Source organism: Amblyomma americanum, chromosome 1 (genome assembly GCF_052857255.1).
Source record: "Amblyomma americanum isolate KBUSLIRL-KWMA chromosome 1, ASM5285725v1, whole genome shotgun sequence".
Lineage (NCBI taxonomy): Eukaryota > Metazoa > Arthropoda > Arachnida > Ixodida > Ixodidae > Amblyomma > Amblyomma americanum.
In genome coordinates this window covers 537,751,374-537,772,464 of record NC_135497.1, presented here as the reverse complement: position 1 = coordinate 537,772,464, position 21,091 = coordinate 537,751,374, and the positions used below count along the sequence as shown (strand labels likewise).

At 49.3% G+C, this 21,091-nt stretch overlaps 1 protein-coding gene across 2 annotated transcripts in view; it reads right to left on the bottom strand.

Annotated features, from left to right (window-relative positions):
* The window catches only part of LOC144116285 (uncharacterized), a 284,670-nt gene that overhangs the window by 145,243 nt on the left and 118,336 nt on the right, over nucleotides 1-21,091 (bottom strand). For both annotated transcript variants that reach the window (XM_077651022.1, XM_077651023.1), the window contains exon 8: nucleotides 15,643-15,712. In XM_077651022.1, the coding sequence (XP_077507148.1) occupies nucleotides 15,643-15,712 (70 nt within the window). The remainder of the gene's footprint in view (nucleotides 1-15,642; nucleotides 15,713-21,091) is intronic.

Sequence of the window (21,091 nt, the reverse complement as noted above, 5' to 3'; positions counted from 1 at the left end):
TTATCCGAACAGCCGTTGGCCTGGGCACTCTGCGTCTTGAAAGCTGAATAAAGGTCGCTTCGACAAAGAGATTATTTAAATTTAGTTTCGAGAGGCTCCTTCATGAACCCGCTTATGCGTGCACAAATTTCTGTAAGAGCATTCGGGCCCGAGGCACAATACAATGGTGAGCAGCCCTATCTAGAACGCGCCGTCGGTGCTCTGCGGAGCAAGTCAGTGCCATCTAAAGTTTGAGTTATGCATCCCACGCGCATGCGCGGCAAAAACAGAGGGATGCCTGCTCATCAGTTCCTTGTCCACTTCCTTGTCCTTGTCCCAGCAAGTTCGTTTCGTGGCGCCAGAGCCGCGCTGCGTGCATTTGTGACGGTGGCCAGCGCGTCGCCATATGTCGCCTTGTTTCACGAGTGTAACGATACGGCCAGGCAAGCAAGAGCGAGTGATGGTGGATGATCGCGCGTTTCTGCATACGCACCACTCGCCCGCGGCCATAATGCTTTGGGCGTGTATCTGTGCTGCGTAATTAGCTACGAGGGCAGACGTATTTTGCGCCGGTTCAGACCGGCTAACTTGGCTGTCTCTGGCTTCTTAAAGTGTAACTAACCAGCACGGACAAGACGAGAACAGGCACCAAACAACCAACAAGGAACAGTACTCTAGGCCCGGTGAGTGTGAAACGCGCGATCACCCGTTATCACGTGTACTTGCTTTTGAAACTCACGATCACTCGATATCACTTGCAGCTGCTAGCCTAGCCGCCTCGAGAATTGCGTAAAACGCGTTGGTTTTCCGGCCGCTGTTACATATCATTCAGCACGGCCCTGGCGGCGTGAAGGGCAAGCATTGAGTGGAAATGAGGCCGGGAACCCACGAGCAGGAGGAGGAGGAGGAAAACTTTTATTTCTATTTACAGTGAGAGGTCGATGGGGCGAGCCGGAAGGGCCCGTCCCTTACAAACACTAGGAGGGAGCCCTAGTCCGGGATCCCTGTAGCTTCCGCAGCGGCTCGGGCTCTAGCTACCAATGCCTGTTGGGCATGGAGTTCGGAGCAGCCGCGCAGGGCAGCTTCCCAGGCCTCTCGAGTGGGGTGGAGGTGGGGTGGGTAGGCAGGATTGGAAGGGCATGCCCACACCATGTGGTAGGTGTCCGAAAACTCCTCCTCACAGTGTGGGCACGCGCCCGAGAAAGAAGAATTGAAGTGCTTAAGTACTGCCGGGCACAGTACAGTATTGGTATAGAGGCGGAGAAGCCAGCGCTCCTCCACCCTGGTGAGGCCTTTACAGGGAGGGGGATAGAGACCATGAAAATTTTGATAAAGAGAGGTGATCTCTTTAAAGGTGATGGCCGGATTGAAATTGAATTCCGGATCAGGCTGCGGATGAGGCGACGCCCGGTGAGTAAGCGCGCGGGCGGCAGCGTCGGCTGCCTCGTTCCCCTCAAGACCCGCATGAGCCGGAGCCCACACGATGGTACGATGGGTCGGAAACCCTGTGTAATCGCATGCGTGGAGAATTTTGAAAGCACGGTCTGGAATGTACCCTTGCTCAATATTGCGGCAGGCGCCCCTGGAGTCCGTAATAATGACTCGGGACTCTGGATCTGCGGCGGCCAGTTCAATGGCGATCTCTTCAGCAAATGTAATGTTTGGGGCACGGAAAGTAAGGCCCTGAACTGTAGTGTTTTGGTGGATGACGGCCGCCGTGTACCAACCCCCATGGTGCGGGCCGGCCGCATCCACATAGAAGACACCTGGCTTGTGGCCATATTGTTGAGAAATAGCCTCCGCCCGCGCGAGACGGCGACCATCATGGGTGTCTGCAGTCATGTTCTTCGGAAGGGGTCGCACCTGGAGTGCAAAGCGCCAGGCTTCAGGGATGCGGACCCGTTCTTCTGTATGTGTTGCGTAGGAAATGTGTAAGCGGGTTAGAAGGCGGCTCCCCGCAGGTGTTTTGCTTAGGCGCAAGTATTGATTGTTAAGATGAGCTTCTCGTAACTCCCCAAAGGTGTTGGTCATCCCCAGACCGAGGAGACGCCTGTTGGACGTCGTTGTGGGGAGGTCGAGCGCTCTCTTATAAATCTTGCGGAGAACTACCTCTAAGGCATTCTCATCGCATTTGCGTAGCTGGAGGTAGGGAGCCGAATATAAAATCCGGCTGGTCACGAATGCATTGGCCAGCCGCAGGGCATCTTTGCATCGTAGCCCCCCCCCTTTTATTGGACACCCGGCGGAGCATCCGACCCACCTGGTCCCCCACCTTACGTAACTTGTTTAGGGTAGTGTCTATCTTGCGCCTATGATGAATGAAAAGCCCCAGTACCCGGATCTCCGCGTGTTCAGGTATCGGTCCGCTAAGTAGGGAAAGGGCAATTTTGGTTGTGCACTTTGAGTTGGGGCGTATGTGCACAAATTCAGATTTGCTCGGGGAGCATTCAAGACCACAGCGACGAGCGTATTCGTCCACTATAGCTGCCGCTTGTTGCAGGTTGGTCTCGATGTCTCCAACCGATTGTTGTGTTGCCCAGAGGGTGATGTCGTCCGCATACAGAGCGTGCTGCACACCGGCGACCTCCGCCAGCTGGGTAGGGAGCTTCATCATGGCCAGATTAAATAGTAATGGCGAGAGGACAGCTCCCTGTGGGGTCCCTCGTGTACCAAGTTGATATGGGCCATATTCTGTGTCTTGTAGCCGGATATAGGATTGGCGATCTGTAAGGAATTGTTTGATATAATTGAAAGTATTGCGCCCACAATGTGTTTGCGACAAGTGGGATAGGATGATCTCGTGGGTCACATTGTCGAAAGCCCCCCGCAGGTCAAGTGCGACGACTACTTTATCATTGCTGGGGTGCTCGACGGGGTCGAGAATCTCCTTGTGAAGTTGCAACAGGACATCTTGTGCGGACCGGTGTGGGCGGAAACCGTACATGGTGTCTGCGAAAATGTTTTGTTGTTCCAGGAAAGCCGACAATCTGTCGCGGACCATAGTCTCCATCAGCTTCCCCACACACGAAGTGAGGGAGATGGGCCGGAGGTTGTCGGTGTTAATGGCTTTACCTGGCTTGGGAATGAAAGTTACTAGTGCCGTTTTCCAATCTATGGGGAGTGGTGTGCCTCCAATCCAGATAGTGTTGAAGTAATCGAGGAGAGTTTCGTAGGCGGGATCTGGGAGGTTGGCAATAAGCTTTACCGTCACCTTGTCCCGGCCTGGTGCTGTACCTCGCTTCATTTTAGCCAGGGCCGCTTTTAGGTCATGGAGCTGGAACGGTTGATCCAAATCCGCGTTCTCGGAACCTGCATACGAGTACGCCTGACCACGGGGATCCTGGTGTATACTCAAATATTGGTCGCGGAGCGCATCGGCCAGTTTGGCCGTGTCTCCAGTGAAGTTATGTATAGCCCTTTGAAGCTGTTTTTGTGTCTCAGTACGGGTTTGTGCCGGATCAATAAGAGCGCGGAAGAGGCGCCACGTACTCCGACTCGACATTTGCCGAGCTGCAGTGTTGCATCGGTGCACCCAATTGGAGTCGGCGAGTTGGGCCGCGTATTGTGCCGCCTGTTGGGTGATATCCGCAATTCGAATTTTGAGTTTCCGATTGTGTTTTTGACGACGCCAGCGGCGGACTAGGCTGTGTCGTGCCTCCCAGAGGTGGAGGAGGTGGTTATCCACCGCCGGGCTCGCCTCTGAGAGTTGAACATTCTGCTCGACTGATTTCAAGTGGGATACTAGGTGTTGGGACCACGTTGAGTATCCTTGGTCCATTATCGATTGAGGATTGGTGTAACTGTTCCTAAATTTGGTCCAGTCGGGTAGTTTTGCATTGGCCTGTGGTCTTGTGAGTGGCTTGGTATGGATTGTAGTGGTAATTATGCAGTGGTCACTACCGAGGGATTCCTCGGTGTTCCTCCAATCTGCATAGCGAATATTTTTCGTAAAGGTGAGGTCCGGACACGTATCGCGTGTAACGGAGTTACCTATACGAGTGGGTTGCGCGGGATCCGTGTGAAGAGTAAGGCCCAGTGTGGAAACAAGCTCCGCCAACTTGCGTCCGCGTTTCTCTTCACGTGTGTACCCCCATAAGGTGCTGGGAGCATTAAAGTCCCCAACGATTATGAGGGGATCCCGATTCGCGACCTTCAAAGCCCGGCTGAAGATATCTGCGAATGTAACATTTGGTAGCTTTGGGGGACAGTAAATGTTGAGTATGTGCAATGGGGGGTCCTGTTTGCGTAGCGGAAGGATCGTCACCATTACATAGGAGAAAGTAGCGCTAAGATCCAGGTCAACCTGGGAGGCCGTGTAATTTTTATGTACGCAGAGGCAGCTATGCGCATCCTGCTGGTACACCGTGTAACTGGCAAGGGTGGCGCCATTTCCTGGCTCCTGAAGGGCCACCACAGCAGGTAATTCTGGGAACGTTGTAAGGAAAAGGCGTAGATCGGCTCGCTTTGTGCGTGCCTTGAATCCGCGACAGTTCCACTGTACAATTTGAATAGGGATCGAATTGCTTCGCGGATGCTTCCTATATCTAGGGGCGCCCGCCATGATCAAGGGTAGAGTTGTGAGTTTGGAGAGAGGAGGCTTGAGAGCCAGTGGCTCCAAAGAGAGGAGCGTTCTCTATACTGAGGATGGCACAGGGGACCTCTTCTTCTTCTCCGGCGATTCGACGCCTAGACGCTTTGAGCTGCCGGCCTGCGGAGGTTTTGAGCGGGCCAGCGCGCTTGGGAGCGCGGGTGAGTTGAGCGAACTGAGCGGTTTTGAGGTTCGGGATAGATGCCGCAAGGTGGCTAATTTTGTTGAGTGCCGCAGTAAGTGTGGCATTGATTTGCGTTTCCAATGCGGATATTCTGTTGTTAACTTGAGTTTCGAGCGCGCTCACTCTCGCCTCGAGTGCCGTGAGGGCATGCGCAGCCTGTCCTGAAGGGGTTGCGTCGCTTTCCATTGCCTCTGCTGCGGGTGAGGCAGAGGTGTGGTTGGGGGAATTTTGGCGGGCCTCCGCTATTGCGAGGCGCTTTTGAAAATTTGAAACCTGCTCGCGGAGAGCAGATATTTCTTTTTGTTCGGCAGAGATTGGCTGTTGTTGGGATTGGGAAGGGGAAGCGAAGGGAGAAGCTGCCCTGCCGGCGCCGCTAACCTGGGAGTGTTGCTTGACAACGGTTGCCCACGTCTTGGAGCCGCCGTTTTGTGGAGGTCCGAGGGGCTTCGCTGCACCGCCTTGAGGCGGCGGTGGCGCAGCTGGAGGTTTCCCTTGGCTCCCAGTAGAGGAATTCACAGGCTGGTCCATGGCTTGGTCGGCAGCCTTGGCCTTCAGCTTGTCCGGGCGACGCTTGCCACGCTTGCGTCGGTTTCGCTTCGATTTACGCCCGCGCTCGGCCTGCGTGGGCTGGATAGCGCGATATTTAGCAGTACACGCTGGGCCCCCCGTGGCATGGGCCGCGCCGCACACTGAACACTTTGGGTTGCACTGGTGAGGGGCCCGCTCCCCCTCAACGAGTAGAGCCTGCTGTCCGCACAGGCCGCACCGGTCCAGCCTCTGGCCGGGGCAGGCGTCCACGCGGTGGCCGACCACACCGCAATGTCGGCAGGCTGGAATGGTTCGCTGGTAAGGCCTAACTTGTACAAGCTCCGAGTCGTAGTGCACGAAACGTGGCTTCTCTGTTCCGGCGAAAGTCAGTCTCGCTTTGTTGGATGTCCCAAATTTTCGCACTTCCACGATGGTGCCGAAGCGCCATTGGAGCCTAGTACGGAGCGAGTCCGTAGTTCCAGAGTTACGGACGGTAATGACGCCGTAGCAGACGTCCTTGTCGTCTTGGCGCAGGTGCCCCACAAGGGGGACCTTCCCGTCGGGTCCATTAAGTTCAAATTCGCCGATGATACGGTCGGCTAGCTCAGGTTTCGCAGTGTGAACAATAATGAGGTTTTGTTCTCTTACCGGTATTATGGTAAGATCTGTTGCGGATTGCGCGCCCAGGAGAGCCGTGAACGCCCGGCCGTAGCCGGTCTCCTGGAAAGTCTCGTACAACGAGACGCGGGTCCGGGGCTTGATGACGACGACGTAGTCGTCTGGAGCAGGCTTGGGAATAACAGGCGGTTTCCACTTCGTGAGCAGTCGCCGACTGCGGCCCGCCGCGCGCGGGGCGGGTGACTGCTGGTTTCCGGCGTGAACGCCGGCCGCGTCTACGGACGCCGGCTTTAAGGCTTGGTCTTGCGCTCGGCGCAGCACTGCGGCGTTCAACGCGGCGCTGCGAAATCTTGCCGAATCTGGGCCTCCGGTTGCCGCTGGGGTAACCGTTGCCGAAACTGGGCCTGCGGTTTCCGCTGGGTGAACCGTTGTCCAGTGCATGTTCTCGGGGTCGTAGCCTCGGCAGGAGATTTGCGTAGCAGCCATACTGGCGTCAGTCACGAGCAGGAACCGCTTTATTAACGCGACAGCGATAAGGAGCTCGTGTCGCGGAAAAGCCGGTGTTTTCGGCTTCGGCCGTGAGCGAAAAATCCCTCCTCCTCCTCCTCGGAATGTACGCCACTGCCCGAACAGATAGCTGGCGACGGCAGCGCAAGGAAAGGAAGGGACGCCTGTCACATACAACCCGTACCGCGCCGCAAGGGAAGGAAAATGAAATGAAAATTGGTTTCAAGGAAAGGAAGTGAGGCCTGTCTCACGTATCTCTGTAGACACCCGAACCGTGCCGTAAGGACAGGAAAATGAATTATAAATTGATTTTAAGGAAAGGAAGCGACGTGTCTGACATATGTATCGTTCGGGCGCAGTGGGGCCGTGCGGGCACGCAGGAATCACGCGGTGAGCGGCGAACAACGCTGCGCACATCCAAAACGCATTCACCACGAAGCTTGCGGCGTTCGTGGCATCGGCTTTGTGGAGAACGATGTGCCGACGAACTACGACTGCAACTCGAGTCCTGCGCGTTGCGGCAAGGCGCTTGGCAGTGCTTCTACGTGGTTTGCCGCTCCGCGCGTCCGTTTCACCGTACATAGGAGAGCGATTTGTCTTACGGGTAAGGCGTCGCGCCGAACGGGCAATGGCGTTCCGTGAACTCCCTGGCAGTGCTACAACACGCTGTCGCGTCCCACTCTTAAAGGCTAAGCTTAAGCGTCCTCCAATTTTTTGACCACGCATGCGCACGGGACGCGTAACTGAAACCCAGAGCCTAACGTTAGATGGCGCTGACATGCTCCGAAGAGCACCATCGGCGCGCTCTTGACAGGGCTGCTCTCCGCTGTACACGTTTCTGATCTCCTACTACTACATTACGGAGACTCAAATTAGAGTCGGCACTGATTTGCGCTACCAAAAGCAATTCAGCTCGCGCTGTTTTATTATGGCTCCGCCTGTGGTTGAAGACGTGCACTGTTTCAATGGAATAGTTCGGATTTGGAGCACGTTTTTCGTTTCTTTCACATTGATAGCTTCCTTATTTGAGGTAGCTGCGTGCAAGAACCCACTGTTTACATGAGCTACACTTTATGGAAAAACTATGTGAATTTAAGATGTATTCCACCATGAGGGTAATTCGCCTTGTTGTCTCAAGCACACATTTGAATTTTAAAGGGCGCAGCTGCTGCCGCAATGAGCAGCTTGAGTATTTCTGGACAATGCGCGCAACATGAAAACACTTGTATCTCCGACAGTGCGCTCAAGTACGGGGATGCTATCACCTCTTTGTGCTAGATGTTATGGGCCGGAAAACTGCGGTAAACTGGTTCGCAGTGCGCCAGGCAGGTTTTGCACGCTTGCGCCCCCTTGTGTATCGGGAACCAAGTTTCGCGTAGTGTATTCTTGAAGGCGATTGTTTAATAGCGGGTATAAGAATAAATGTTACAATATTCCCCTGTTTGGATCTCTCTTTTAAGAGCTTCGAATGGGCATGTAATGGGAGTGTCATTCCCAGCAGCTTGTATTGAGTCAGTGCCGGCCTGTGGCACAATTCTTAGCAGTCCACTATTCCAGTGTAGAACCAATACTATACAAAGGTAAGCCTAGGCAATATTCAGTGCAGAGAGTGAGTGCTCCAGATATTATGGGCTTTGTTGCAATGTTTTATGACAAAGATTTAGAATTTTTCATAAGTATTTACTGAATCGATGAAGCCTTGCACGGTGGCTCAATGGTTATGGTGCGCGGCTGCTAACGCCAAAGACGCGGGTTCCTTCCCGGCCGCGGCGGTGGCATTGCGATCAAGGCAAAATGCTGGAGCCCCGTGTATTGTACCATGTTTATGCATGTCAATGCACCTGACGTGGTCGAAATTATCGGCAGCCCTTGACTACAGCTGTCCTCATGATCTGAGTTACTTTGGTACGTTAAACCCCATAAAACGAAACCGAAACCATGATAACCTATATGGAATAGGCTAGCCAATATAGGCCTTGCGTTGTAAAGCACTCACGTAGAGATGGAGTAGAGTTTTTTTCAAGTACCCTTGTATTTTTTCCTTCACGCTGTACAGAGAACATACCCGCATGGCTGGCAGTAGAGAACAGGCCGCAAGAAAGCTTCTGGGGAAAGTAGCCGAACCATTGCTTTGGCTTTTTATTTGCATAATGGGGTGCATTCTTCTGGCGCATGTATTGCATGTGTCTAGCCTCGATAGTTTTCAAATAAGTTAAATGTGTAAATTTATTCATCATCATGTCATTTGTGAAAGCTCTGTGGCAACATTTTTCAATGCTTGTAGAGTGTCTATGGACAGTCTGTAGACAATGGTTTACTGAACATTCAGCAGACAGAGGTGTGTAGACTGTCTGTAGACACAGGCCTGAAAAAGTGTAAGAACATAAATCTATGGAATGACTGTAGACAGGCTACAGGCCTGTGTCTACTGGGCCAGCAGGCTTTTCTCTTTAGACGCTCAGCAGAGACAAATTTACAGAAAGTGTATCACCGTGAGTCTGTAGATGGTCTATGGGCTGCCCATAAACCTGTGTTTATTAGAATTTGATTAGTCTTTTGTCTCTAGATTGTCTATAGAGAATCTGGTGTATCAGACTGAAAGTGTATTGGCGTAATTGAATAGACTGCCTCTAGACTAGACTACAGATATTGTCTAAACAAAGTCTATGAACTTCATAGACAAAGCTCTCTAAACAGTCCATATACTGTCTAAAAATGTTTGTAAGGATTGGCAGCATGACGCGCATACGTTGGACGAGACTTTAGCCACGGACCGACAGCGACCTTCGCCGTACCTTTCAAGAGAATGAACTAGGTCCGTCGGATGTATCTTTAGAAGCTTCGTAAACAAAAAAAAACACACGAATGGCCAATGGGCTCAGAATGCAGGACTAAATATGCCTTAAAGTACATGCTAATAAACAGCCTATGCTCCACCCATAATTCGTTCAGGGTACATACTGATAGATGACAAGGGTAGCTTTGGTTGAATGCACGTTATGTGAGCATGTATGGAGTAGCAAGCCTAGATATACGGAGTGCCGCCCTTTTTTACGCTGTGGTTTATGAAAATGCTCTATTGGCCAAGAGATCACGCAACCATCAGCCTCTCGATCATATAAAGCCAAACTGTCACAGCACCCTGCACGTGTGTGTGTTAATAATAATGCAATTCATTGCTTTCTTCCATATCTTGTCCCGTTTAGAGAATTTTACCTGTTGTCAGAGAATTTGAGGAGTAAAATTTGGAGAAAAGAGAATTGGTTTTGAGTTTCACGTAACTTTAGGAACTGCAATTGTCTCACTTTTTTTCCAAATTGACGGAGTTTTGTGCGCATGAAGGGAAGAGCCGGAAATAGGAATTTCGCGGTCTCACTGAAAGAATATTCGCTTACGCCATGAAACATCACGGTTTCTTCATGCGCTGCCGTAGCTCAGTGGCTATGGCATCGTGTGTGATTCCAAAGTCGCGGGTTCAGTCCAAGTCACGGCGGTGACAGATGTCTGTGTGCTACGCCTTGTCAGTGCACGTTAAAGAACCCCAGGTTGTCTCAATTAATCCGGAGCTTTCCGCTACCGCATCCTTCATAGCCCACAGTTCGCCTCGGGACGTCAAACTCTATATATTTTTTTTGCTTACGACAAAACCTCACGTTTTGAGGGGTCAGGCACTGGAAGACAGACGTCCGTGTCTTGAACGCTGTAGGATGACAAGCGACAAAGCTAAGCACTAATAAGCCGAAAACCAATAGAATCAGTGTCCTAATCATTGGAAGTAAGAGGTTGTCGTCATTTTCAGAAGCGCTAAAACACCGAGGACGCAGAGGGAACAGACAGGGACGAGCGCTACTTCCAACTGTTTATTTCGTAAAACCGCAAGTGCTTTAAACAGTTCTCGAACGCTTTTATGACACGGCAGTAAACTACACGTGCGAGAATACACAGTATAGCTACCGAGACTAAAAGAACCAAGGAGATAAGTGCACGATTACGTTGATACCCTGAGGAAGGTAAGTTCTTTTTTTGACAATGAAATGGACGGTGAGCTTACACAAGTGCTACCCAGTGATGCTATGTTCTGTGCTTCTATAATCTCTCGGGTTAGTTGATCACGACTACGTCCGATGATGTGGCACTGATTTAACAATGGAGCACAATTGCGGCACTTACTGCAGTGAATGGCTAGGTTGCTTCCGAAGGAATTTTTAACATTGTTGTTGTGCTGGCGTAGCCGGTCATTGAGACAACAGTCCGTTTGCCCAACATACTTTTTGCCACAAAATAGAGGGATGCAGTACACAACACAATCTACACAGTCCACGTACGCTGTTTGGTGTTTGATACCACATAATTGTTTGACAGAAGAGTAGGGTTTCGTCAGCTTGCAAAGCTTGTTTAGCTTGTTAGGAGCCGTGAAAACAACTCTAACATCTGCTTTCTGCGCTACCTTTTTTAGGTTGTGTGAAACAGTGTGCACGTAAGGGAGCACAGCAACCTTTTTTCTCTCACTAGACTTATTTGCGATTTCGTCGCGACCGTTCAGGTTCCTAAGGACGCGTTCTGCTACCGAGATCTGAAGTGGAACCGGGTAACCAGCGGCGGATAACCGGTTCACTTGTTTATGAAAACTACGGGGCATGCAGTGGTGGCAAGATTTCGTCAACGCATTCCTGAAACAAAGTGCAATCACTCCTCGCTTAACCAGCTTAGAGTGGGCGGAGCGGAAAGCTAAGAGGGGTTTATTGCCGCGAGGTTCGTAGCTCCAGCAAACGTGGTTGTCGGTGAGTGAGAAGTTTATATCGAGGAAGCGGATTTCCCCGCCAGATGGTAGTTCATGGGTTAGTTTTAGTGGGCTGAGATTATTCTGGAAGGCTACTAAAGTCTGGCTAGCTTCGTGTTGAAGGGATTTCTGGTCACAGTCAATAAAAACTAAAAAATCATCCACAAATCTAAACACCTTAAAAACCTTTGACCCCTCCAGGTACCGCTGGAGGGCTCTGTCATGGTAGCTTAAAAACAGATCGCTGAGCACCGGTGCTATACAGGAGCCTATACATACACCTTCCTTTTGTAGGAAGGGTTGATTGTTCCAGGAAATAAAAGTATTTTTCAGGTAAAACTGCAAAAGTTCAAGAAAGCCACTACATGAAACCCCGGCATCATTTTGGAAGGGGACAACATTGAAGTGGTCGATGCTGTCTTGAACATATTCTAGTAAAGAAGCATGTGGCAGTGAGTAGTATAAGTCTTTAACATCGATTGAAAAGGCCTGAAGGCTCTTGTCGGGATGGGATGAAACAAAGTCTAATACTTCTTCTGAGTTCTTAACCACAAAGGGGTCGTCAATGCTTAGCAGATTTAGCTTTTCTTGAAGAAACAAGGCCACACACTTCTGCCACGCCCCATTCTCAGAAATAATCACCCTTAAGGGCACGTCAATCTTATGCGTTTTAGCACTGAAAAAAACATCGAGGTGGTTCCGCGGACAATTCTGAATGCCCCTGGTTAGTTTATCTAGGCTGAGCCTGGTGCACAATTTTTTCGCTTCGGTTTTCCGCCTAGAGAGCGAGATCTCACCGTGGGAATTGAAGGTGGCGGAGATAGCCTCCAGCGCTTTCGCGTTGAAACAGTCGTGGGAGAAGACAGCAAAGCCGCCTTCCTTATCTGCCGGTATAACACACATGGACTGTTCCAACAAAAAATTTGCAACGCGTTTCAGGGGAAGTTTGGATGGATTCGGTCTGCTGTGGTTGAGGACGTCAATGCCGTCCAAGGTGCAACGGCTGGCCTCGTCGGAGTCTGGAGCTAACTTGGAAACCCGACGTACCATGGACAGGAGCTCATGACCTGACTTCTTCGTTTCGTAGGCGAACTTGGGGCCAAAGGCCAGGACGTTCTTGATGTCTTCTGGCAAAGCCAATCCTTCGGGGTTATGCAGGGTGCCCTTCGCTTGTGCTCGGGTGGTGACCTGCAACCGTAGAATCTTCAGTTGCTGCTGCCAAGCGAAGGGCACCCTGCATAACCCCGAGGGATTGGCTTTGCCAGAAGACATCAAGAACGTCCTGGCCCTTGGCCCCAAGTTCGCCTACGAAACGAAGAAGTCAGGTCATGAGCTCCTGTCCATGGTACGTCGGGTTTCCAAGTTAGCTCCAGACTCCGACGAGGCCAGCCGTTGCACCTTGGACGACATTGACGTCCTCAACCACAGCAGACCGAATCCATCCAAACTTCCCCTGAAACGCGTTGCAAATTTTTTGTTGGAACAGTCCATGTGTGTTATACCGGCAGATAAGGAAGGCGGCTTTGCTGTCTTCTCTCACGACAGTTTCAACGCGAAAGCGCTGGAGGCTATCTCCGCCACCTTCAATTCCCACGGTGAGATCTCGCTCTCTAGGCGGAAAACCGAAGCGAAAAAATTGTGCGCCAGGCTCAACCTAGATAAACTAACCCGGGGCATTCAGAATTGTCCGCGGAACCACCTCGATGTTTTTTTCAGTGCTAAAACGCATAAGATTGACGTGCCCTTAAGGGTGATTATTTCAGAGAATGGGGCGTGGCAGAAGTGTGTGGCCTTGTTTCTTCAAGAAAAGCTAAATCTGCTAAGCATTGACGACCCCTTTGTGGTTAAGAACTCAGAAGAAGTATTACACTTTGTTTCATCCCATCCCGACAAGAGCCTTCAGGCCTTTTCAATCGATGTTAAAGACTTATACTACTCACTTCCACATGCTTCTTTACTAGAATATGTTCAAGACAGCATCGACCACTTCGGTGTTGTCCCCTTCCAAAATGATGCCGGGGTTTCATGTAGTGGCTTTCTTGAACTTTTGCAGTTTTACCTGAAAAATACTTTAATTTCCTGGAACAATCAACCCTTCCTACAAAAGGAAGGTGTATGTATAGGCTCCTGTATAGCACCGGTGCTCAGCGATCTGTTTTTAAGCTACCATGACAGAGCCCTCCAGCGGTACCTGGAGGGGTCAAAGGTTTTTAAGGTGTTTAGATTTGTGGATGATTTTTTAGTTTTTATTGACTGTGACCAGAAATCCCTTCAACACGAAGCTAGCCAGACTTTAGTAGCCTTCCAGAATAATCTCAGCCCACTAAAACTAACCCATGAACTACCATCTGGCGGGGAAATCCGCTTCCTCGATATAAACTTCTCACTCACCGACAACCACGTTTGCTGGAGCTACGAACCTCGCGGCAATAAACCCCTCTTAGCTTTCCGCTCCGCCCACTCTAAGCTGGTTAAGCGAGGAGTGATTGCACTTTGTTTCAGGAATGCATTGACGAAATCTTGCCACCACTGCATGCCCCGTAGTTTTCATAAAGAAGTGAACCGGTTATCCGCCGCTGGTTACCCGGTTCCACTTCAGATCTCGGTAGCAGAACGCGTCCTTAGGAACCTGAACGGTCGCGACGAAATCGCAAATAAGTCTAGTGAGAGAAAAAAGGTTGCTGTGCTCCCTTACGTGCACACTGTTTCACACAACCTAAAAAAGGTAGCGCAGAAAGCAGATGTTAGAGTTGTTTTCACGGCCCCTAACAAGCTAAACAAGCTTTGCAAGCTGACGAAACCCTACTCTTCTGTCAAACAATTATGTGGTATCAAACACCAAACAGCGTACGTGGACTGTGTAGACTGTGTTGTGTACTGCATCCCTCTATCTTGTGGCAAAAAGTACGTTGGGCAAACGGGCTGTTGTCTCAATGACCGGCTACGCCAACACAACAACAATGTTAAAAATTCCTTCGGAAGCAACCTAGCCATTCACTGCAGTAAGTGCCGCAATTGTGCTCCATTGTTAAATCAGTGCCACATCATCGGACGTAGTCGTGATCAACTAACCCGAGAGATTATAGAAGCACAGAACATAGCATCACTGGGTAGCACTTGTGTAAGCTCACCGTCCATTTCATTGTCAAAAAAAGAACTTGCCTTCGTCAGGGTATCAACGTAATCGTGCACTTATCTCCTTGGTTCTTTTAGTCTCGGTAGCTATACTGTGTATTCTCGCACGTGTAGTTTACTGCCGTGTCATAAAAGCGTTCGAGAACTGTTTAAAGCACTTGCGGTTTTACGAAATAAACAGTTGGAAGTAGCGCTCGTCCCTGTCTGTTCCCTCTGCGTCCTCGGTGTTTTAGCGCTTCTGAAAATGTCAAATCTGCACCAACTAGCCCGATCCGCTACCCTTCTGAGGTTGTTGTCCTGCGAAAAGTTATCGGCGTTAAAAAAGCGGGAATAATTGGGCGCAAAGTCTAGCATTATGGCCTTGGAGGCTGACCCTTCGGCCTGAACGCTGTCTAAGAAACAAGTAGAGTCTCAAGTGTAAAATTCAGTATGGTTCTTGAGCTCCTGGCATATTAATTTCCCTCAGAGATGAAACTCCTAATCAAAATCGTGCGGAAAAGAGTCCCAACGTTATCTGCTGACTCCTCCCTACGACGCCGGCAATGATGCGCCGTCAAAAGTAGTATCACGCCCATGAACTGGTTGGATAGTTGGTCAGACATGGTTCTTGTAAACTAGCTCAACGGCTCGAAGCCTTTGTGTTTTGTCCCTTTTTTCTTTGGCTTCGAGCCTTTGCGCTGGTTTACAAGGTATCACGCGCGTTGTCTATACAGATGCACTGCCCGTTGAATAAAACACGTTGAGGGACTAGGTGGTTCTAGAAGAGCAATTGAGCGCTACTTACTTCAGACGAGCACACAGATAGACATGACAGGATGGGTGCTGTTGCACTGATGCACTATTGCGGTACGATGTTTGCGTCAAGCGCCGAGTATGGTTACACTTCTCCCCCTCTGTACTATCTAAGAGTCTCGTTGGTACAGCTATACAGGCGCCAGTGGCGTCAAGTGAGAAGCTGCTGGAGATGTACGAATACTGTACTAGCGAAGTAGGGTACGCATATATAACGCTTTCAATGTGCACTGCGTGGGACAGTACTATTTGAGAACACGTCCGCGCCGGCATTGTTTTGGTGGGGGCGAAACACAAAAGGCGCCCCTGTTCTGTGCGATGTCAGTGCACGTTAAAGATCCCCAGGTGGTCTAAGTTATTCCGGGGCCTTTATTTCTCTTTCAGTCTCTCTTTTCTTTCCCTCTTTCACTACCACCTTGCTCCCTGCTCTCACAGCGCGGCTGAGGTGTCCACCGAGAAGTGAGACAGTTACCGCGCCCTATATTCCTTCCTCTTTCAGCGCTCACTCAGGCGCATGCTTTGGGAGCCTACCTGGTTTCCCAGAACATGACGTCCCGGACGGTGCCTTGCGCGAAGAGGGAGGTGACGGGCACCCGCAGTACTGCGTTTCGGAAACGTCGGTTACTTGCGTGTGGCACGGCTGCTGCGGCATATTAGTAATTCGCGAGTTATTACTTAACACCACGCTTCAACGCGGCTGGCCCCTGATTTTGCGCTCGCTGCCGTACTACGTGCGCACAAAACAACGAACAAGCGTGGCCGCGAAGAACTTGCGAGCAATTTGCTTTCAGCATAAATACAGATGATGAATGGAAGTTGGCACCGATCGATAGGTTACCGCGTTCTAATGACAAAGAGGCAATGCGATCACTGAAACAGAGATGTAAGGTGCAAAAGGCCAGACTAAAAAAACTGGTATCACAGGCAGCGGCCGTTTTCACAAGGAAACTACAACGACGTCAATACGGTTTTTTTTCGCGAACCTATTGAGTCTGCACCCACCTTCATTCACAGATCGCGGAGTCTATAATAGTCTGGGCACTATGTGTACCGCCATTTGTTTATATACAGCAGGGCGAAACATTATTCGACTCCATATTTCCACCAACAATACGTGTTTCGCTACCGAAGGGATATCGTCAGAGCCGCAATGAAGTGGGGAAATCAATATTTACTACACACAATATTTGCACTCAGTAGTCCCCCTCAGTGCCTCTTTAAGCTGTTCATACCGACCAAAATGAGCGAATTTAGGCAGGACGCATCTGCAGCTTTCAAAAGTAATGAAGGAAGCGCACAGTCTTGACAATAAAAACGACAACACGGTGTCTCCCATTGCGTTAGTGCCGGAAATTCAAGACGTCAGTTCCAGTTTTGACCGGTTTATTTATATCCGCAAAGCGGCCCCCACGAAAGTTGTTTTCAATACGCCGGTAGTTCCGAGATCGGAAAAAAGACTGCGCGTATTAAAGGGCCGTTTTTTCTGAACTAATACCACCTCCAAAAATGCAAAAAATATACTAAAGGGTAGAGAGCAAGAATATTAAAGGCAGAAGCTAGTTTTGAAGCTTAACATCGGCAACATAAATCTACATTCAGTAAACTGGAAAGGTTAATTTGCATTTTAATCTGACAACATTTAACGTTATTCTATGATCATAGCAGTACTAAACGGAGAAGACAAGAGAAAGGAAAAGAGGGGCTCGTAATGACATACATGACGGAAGCAAATAGTGACTGAGACTAAGGGGCATAGGAGTTTTTTTTTTAAATATCTGATGTTCATCAGTGAGAGATTATTGGGTAAACATTTAAAGGTAATTAATTAGAAAGCAGAAGAAAAAACAACCACATGCCGCCGGTGAGATCAAAACCAACGACCTCCGAATTTCGCGTCAGGTGCTTACCTACTCAGCTGCGGCGACGGCTGTACAATCTTCTGCTTACGGGGTTATTTACATGTAGTGTAACCTAACATTGAGAGTGTTCACCAGCGCCACCCTCGTCCATAGTGGCAGACGTAGTACGTTCCGTATAACAACGGGTGCCACGTAGTAACGTGATCGAACGATGAGGGTGGAAGCCGTGCAAGAACTCTGTTATGCAGCCTATGACATCAAGACTGCCAGAACTCAGGACTTCGTTAGCGATTGAGCAGACAATGGAAAGAAAAAGAGGGGTTCGTTGTAGCATACATGACGGAAGCCATCAGTGCTAGAACCAAGGAGCACAGGGGATGTTTTTTTTTAATATGTGGCGTTCAAAGATAGAGGAATAATAAGATAAACATCTAAAGATCAATAGATATTTAAAAAAACTAAGCGGAATAACCCGTGTTCAAATCGAAAAAGTACTCCGATAAATCTAATTATTGCCCTATTTCATTAACTTCGATTGCCTGTAAGATCAAGAAAGACATTATTTACTTACAAATTGCAAGCCACCTTGATAATAACTCCTTTTCTTTTATAAATCACCATGGTTTCCGCCCCGTCCTTTCATGCGAGACCCAACTCTTTGAATTCACTACTGGTCTTCAGTTTAACCTTGACACGTCTTACCAAACTGACGTCATATTTCTGGACCTCTCCGAAGCATTCGATCGCGTCCCCCGCCAAACACTGATGTTTACTTTCCCGCCTGTGTGTTGATCCACTGAGCTTATCCTGGATTAACTGTTCCCTCATGAACAGCTTTCAATACACTGCCATCAGGGGTATCATTCCTCTACTAATGAAATAACTTCGGGCGTGCCCAAAGGCTCCGTCTTTAGGCTGTTGCCTTTCCTAATCTTTGTAAATGACTTCCCCTCTGGCATATCATCGTCCATTCGTCTGTTCGCCGATGACTGCATGTTATACCGTCGCATTTATTCTCACGATGACCAGCTAACCCTTCAGAAAGACTGACGTAGAATTGAAAATTGGTGCTCAGATTGGATGATGGAACTGAACGCAATGAAATGCAAATTCATGCACGTCTCACTTAAACGTTCTAACATTTCATGTGAATATTCCCTATACTTAACTACCATGTCACAGGTTGAGTCGTACAAGTATCTAGGAGTCCTAATCAGCAAAACACAAACATGGAATTAGCATATCACAAAACTAGCTACTAACACTTCAAGAGCACTGGGTTCCATAAGACGGTCAGTTTCACTATCACGGCCACCTTTGAGTAACCTTGCGTACGAAACTTTAATTCGCCCGAAGCTCGAATGCGCATCGGCAATTTGGTCCCCTCATCAGGCGTACCTAATTAACGAAATAGAATCCATCCAAAATTGCGCTGTCTGTTTTATATCTTCAAATTATGACTTTCGCGACAACACCAGCAGTATCAAGACATCTCTCGGTATCAGTCCATTAGTCCTTTGACGCGAAATTTCTCACCTCTCCCTGCTCCATAAACTTTACCACAACTGCCACTATCTCCGTGATTCTCAACTTGTTCCGCCAGTGCGCGTATCATCTCGTCTGTTAAACTCCATGAGCATCCGGTGCTTACCTTGACCTAATCACGCCTTTAACTAATCTTTCTTATTAGCAGCAATTCAAGAGTGGAACCAGCAACCTGAACATGTAATCGAACGTGGTCGGGTTAGATTAAAACAGTGCCTGGCATATCATTCTTAATAATAAATTGTTGATTCCTCTTCCTTTTCATTACAGCGCCTCTATCATCTGAACTGTAATTTTGTACTTCAGCCTTTTGACTGCTTTATGGTTTTGTTTTATCCATCAATCTTTGTGTTAGTTTTATGCGTTACATCCCTTCCCTTTATATAATACCCCATCCGGTGCCTTTAAGAGTGCGATAAATGTTGTTGATGCTGATGATGATGAAAAAATCAGAACTACACGCTGCCGGTGGAATCCGAACCCACGACCTCCAGATTTGGCGTCCGGTGCTCTACCAATTGAGCTACGGTGACGGCTCGCCAATCTTTTACTTTCGTGGGCTCGGATCCCACCGGTGGCATGTGGTTGTTTCTTCTAGAGCTTTCGAATCACTTATCTTTAAGTAACTGTCCTTTTAATGTCCCATTGTTTAATACCGCCTATAAAAAAGGCTGTGGATTAGCTCAGCTAATCCAGGATATAAAAAGCGAAAGCTGTCGGCGTTCATTGGCGTTGGCGTTGACAGCGTTCTAGACTCCGATGATTTTGAGAAAAGGAAAGGCGCAAAACTGCTCCCTGGGTCAGTGGACGCCTCCATCGCGCTTTGAGGTACGCGGCGGTGGTGAGAGATTTGGGATGCATACGTTAGAGCTGAGAGAGTTGCGGCAGACACGCGGCGTTGCAGCAATAGGCAGAAGCGTTAACTGGATGAGCAACCTTTCAAGATCAACCATTAATTTCACTACCACCTGCCAGGGTGGTAGGGTGGGCGCGCTGCCTATCCAGTGTGCGGAAAGTACTCAACGTTACAGACGCCAAGCCGAGTCTACTTGCTTGATACAGCAGAGCTTTCACTCTCTATGCAGGTTCAACAGTAGTTAAACAGCACCTAATTTTTATCTAGCTGAGGCTCGGCTAGATCACGTGGTTAGGCAGCAGCTGCTCCGCGGCTGTGGAGCCCCGGCGCAGCGACAGTGAAGACTCGGCTCGGCGGCGCGGTGAAGTCACGTGATGCGTTGCTGTGGCAGCGGCGCATCAAGGACGTTCAAGGTCAAACGTGAGGTGACTGCGAAATCGCTTCCAAGAAAGTAGTAAAATCTTTCGCTTTTAAAAAACGTCCCCTATACTCTTCGAAGAATAATTTTTACGACCCGAAAAAAAATTTTCCACATGTCCTACCAACTGGCCCACTATTCAGCCTTGCTGTGCTCTTCTTCTCAGTGACTGCAGGTTGGCTTCCGTCATGAATGTCATAACGAGCCCCTCTTTTCTCTCCTTGTCTCCTCAATAGCTAACGAAGGCCTCGGTTATGGCGGTCTTGATGTCATAGGCAGCATAAACGAGTTCTCGCACAGCTCCCGCCATCATCGGTCGATTATGTTTCACATGCCACAGGGCGCTCTTTGTCTGCCGCTATGGACGAAGGTGGCGCTGGTGAACACACTTAAGTACCCTCGAAAGCAGAAGATTCGTCAGCCGTCGCCGTAGCTCAGTTGGTAGAGCACCAGGCGCGAAATCGGATGTCGTTGGTTCGGATCCCACCGGCGGCATGTGGTTGTTTTGTCTTTTTGAAATCAATTACTTTTAAATAAAAACCCCGCTATTATACTTTTGATGAACACGACATATTAAAAAAAACCTATGCTCCTTAGTTTCAGTGACTGTTGGCTTCCGTAATGAGTGCTAACGCTCGCAGCTTAAGGTGAAAACCAAGATGCCCAGTGCGAGCGTTATAGCTACAATAATGCCAGTATATTTACAGCTGCGTGTCTGGTCGAAAGTTGTTATCTAGTGAAATTGCCGCCTTCTGAGGCGTCATAAATGGAATAACTCCACGCAAAATACTTTTTTCCCCCAAAACGTAAACACAATCATAGTTTTTCCGCAGAATAGCATACTCCCTGATGTTGCACTTCGCGTACCACCGCAAGAGGGCAGAAATGCTGGCAGAGACGATGTCTGGAAACAAAGCCGACCGAATTCGCGACCCTGGCACTGTAAAGCTCTTCCTGTTTTTTTTTTCTCTAACATCACCGCAGCGTCTATCAGACGGTCATTCAGCTTGCACGAAAGATCGCACTGGCGAAACGGGACAAAAACGAGCATGCGCACTTATTCCCAGTTCCATCGCCGCTTGCTCAGCTAACGCGACACAACCCCCGCGTTGCCCCTCTGCTCGCCACTATTAAGTTTCTCAATATTACCTACAGGGAATGCGTGCGGCACTTCGCTTCGTCCATCATGGACGGCTGCAGGAATGGCGGGCAGATGAAGTGTATAATCTGGTTTGGATATTAATGCGATAGCGTTAAGGTTCTCGTTCTGTACAAAAACCAGGCGTCGTCCTCGTCAGCGTC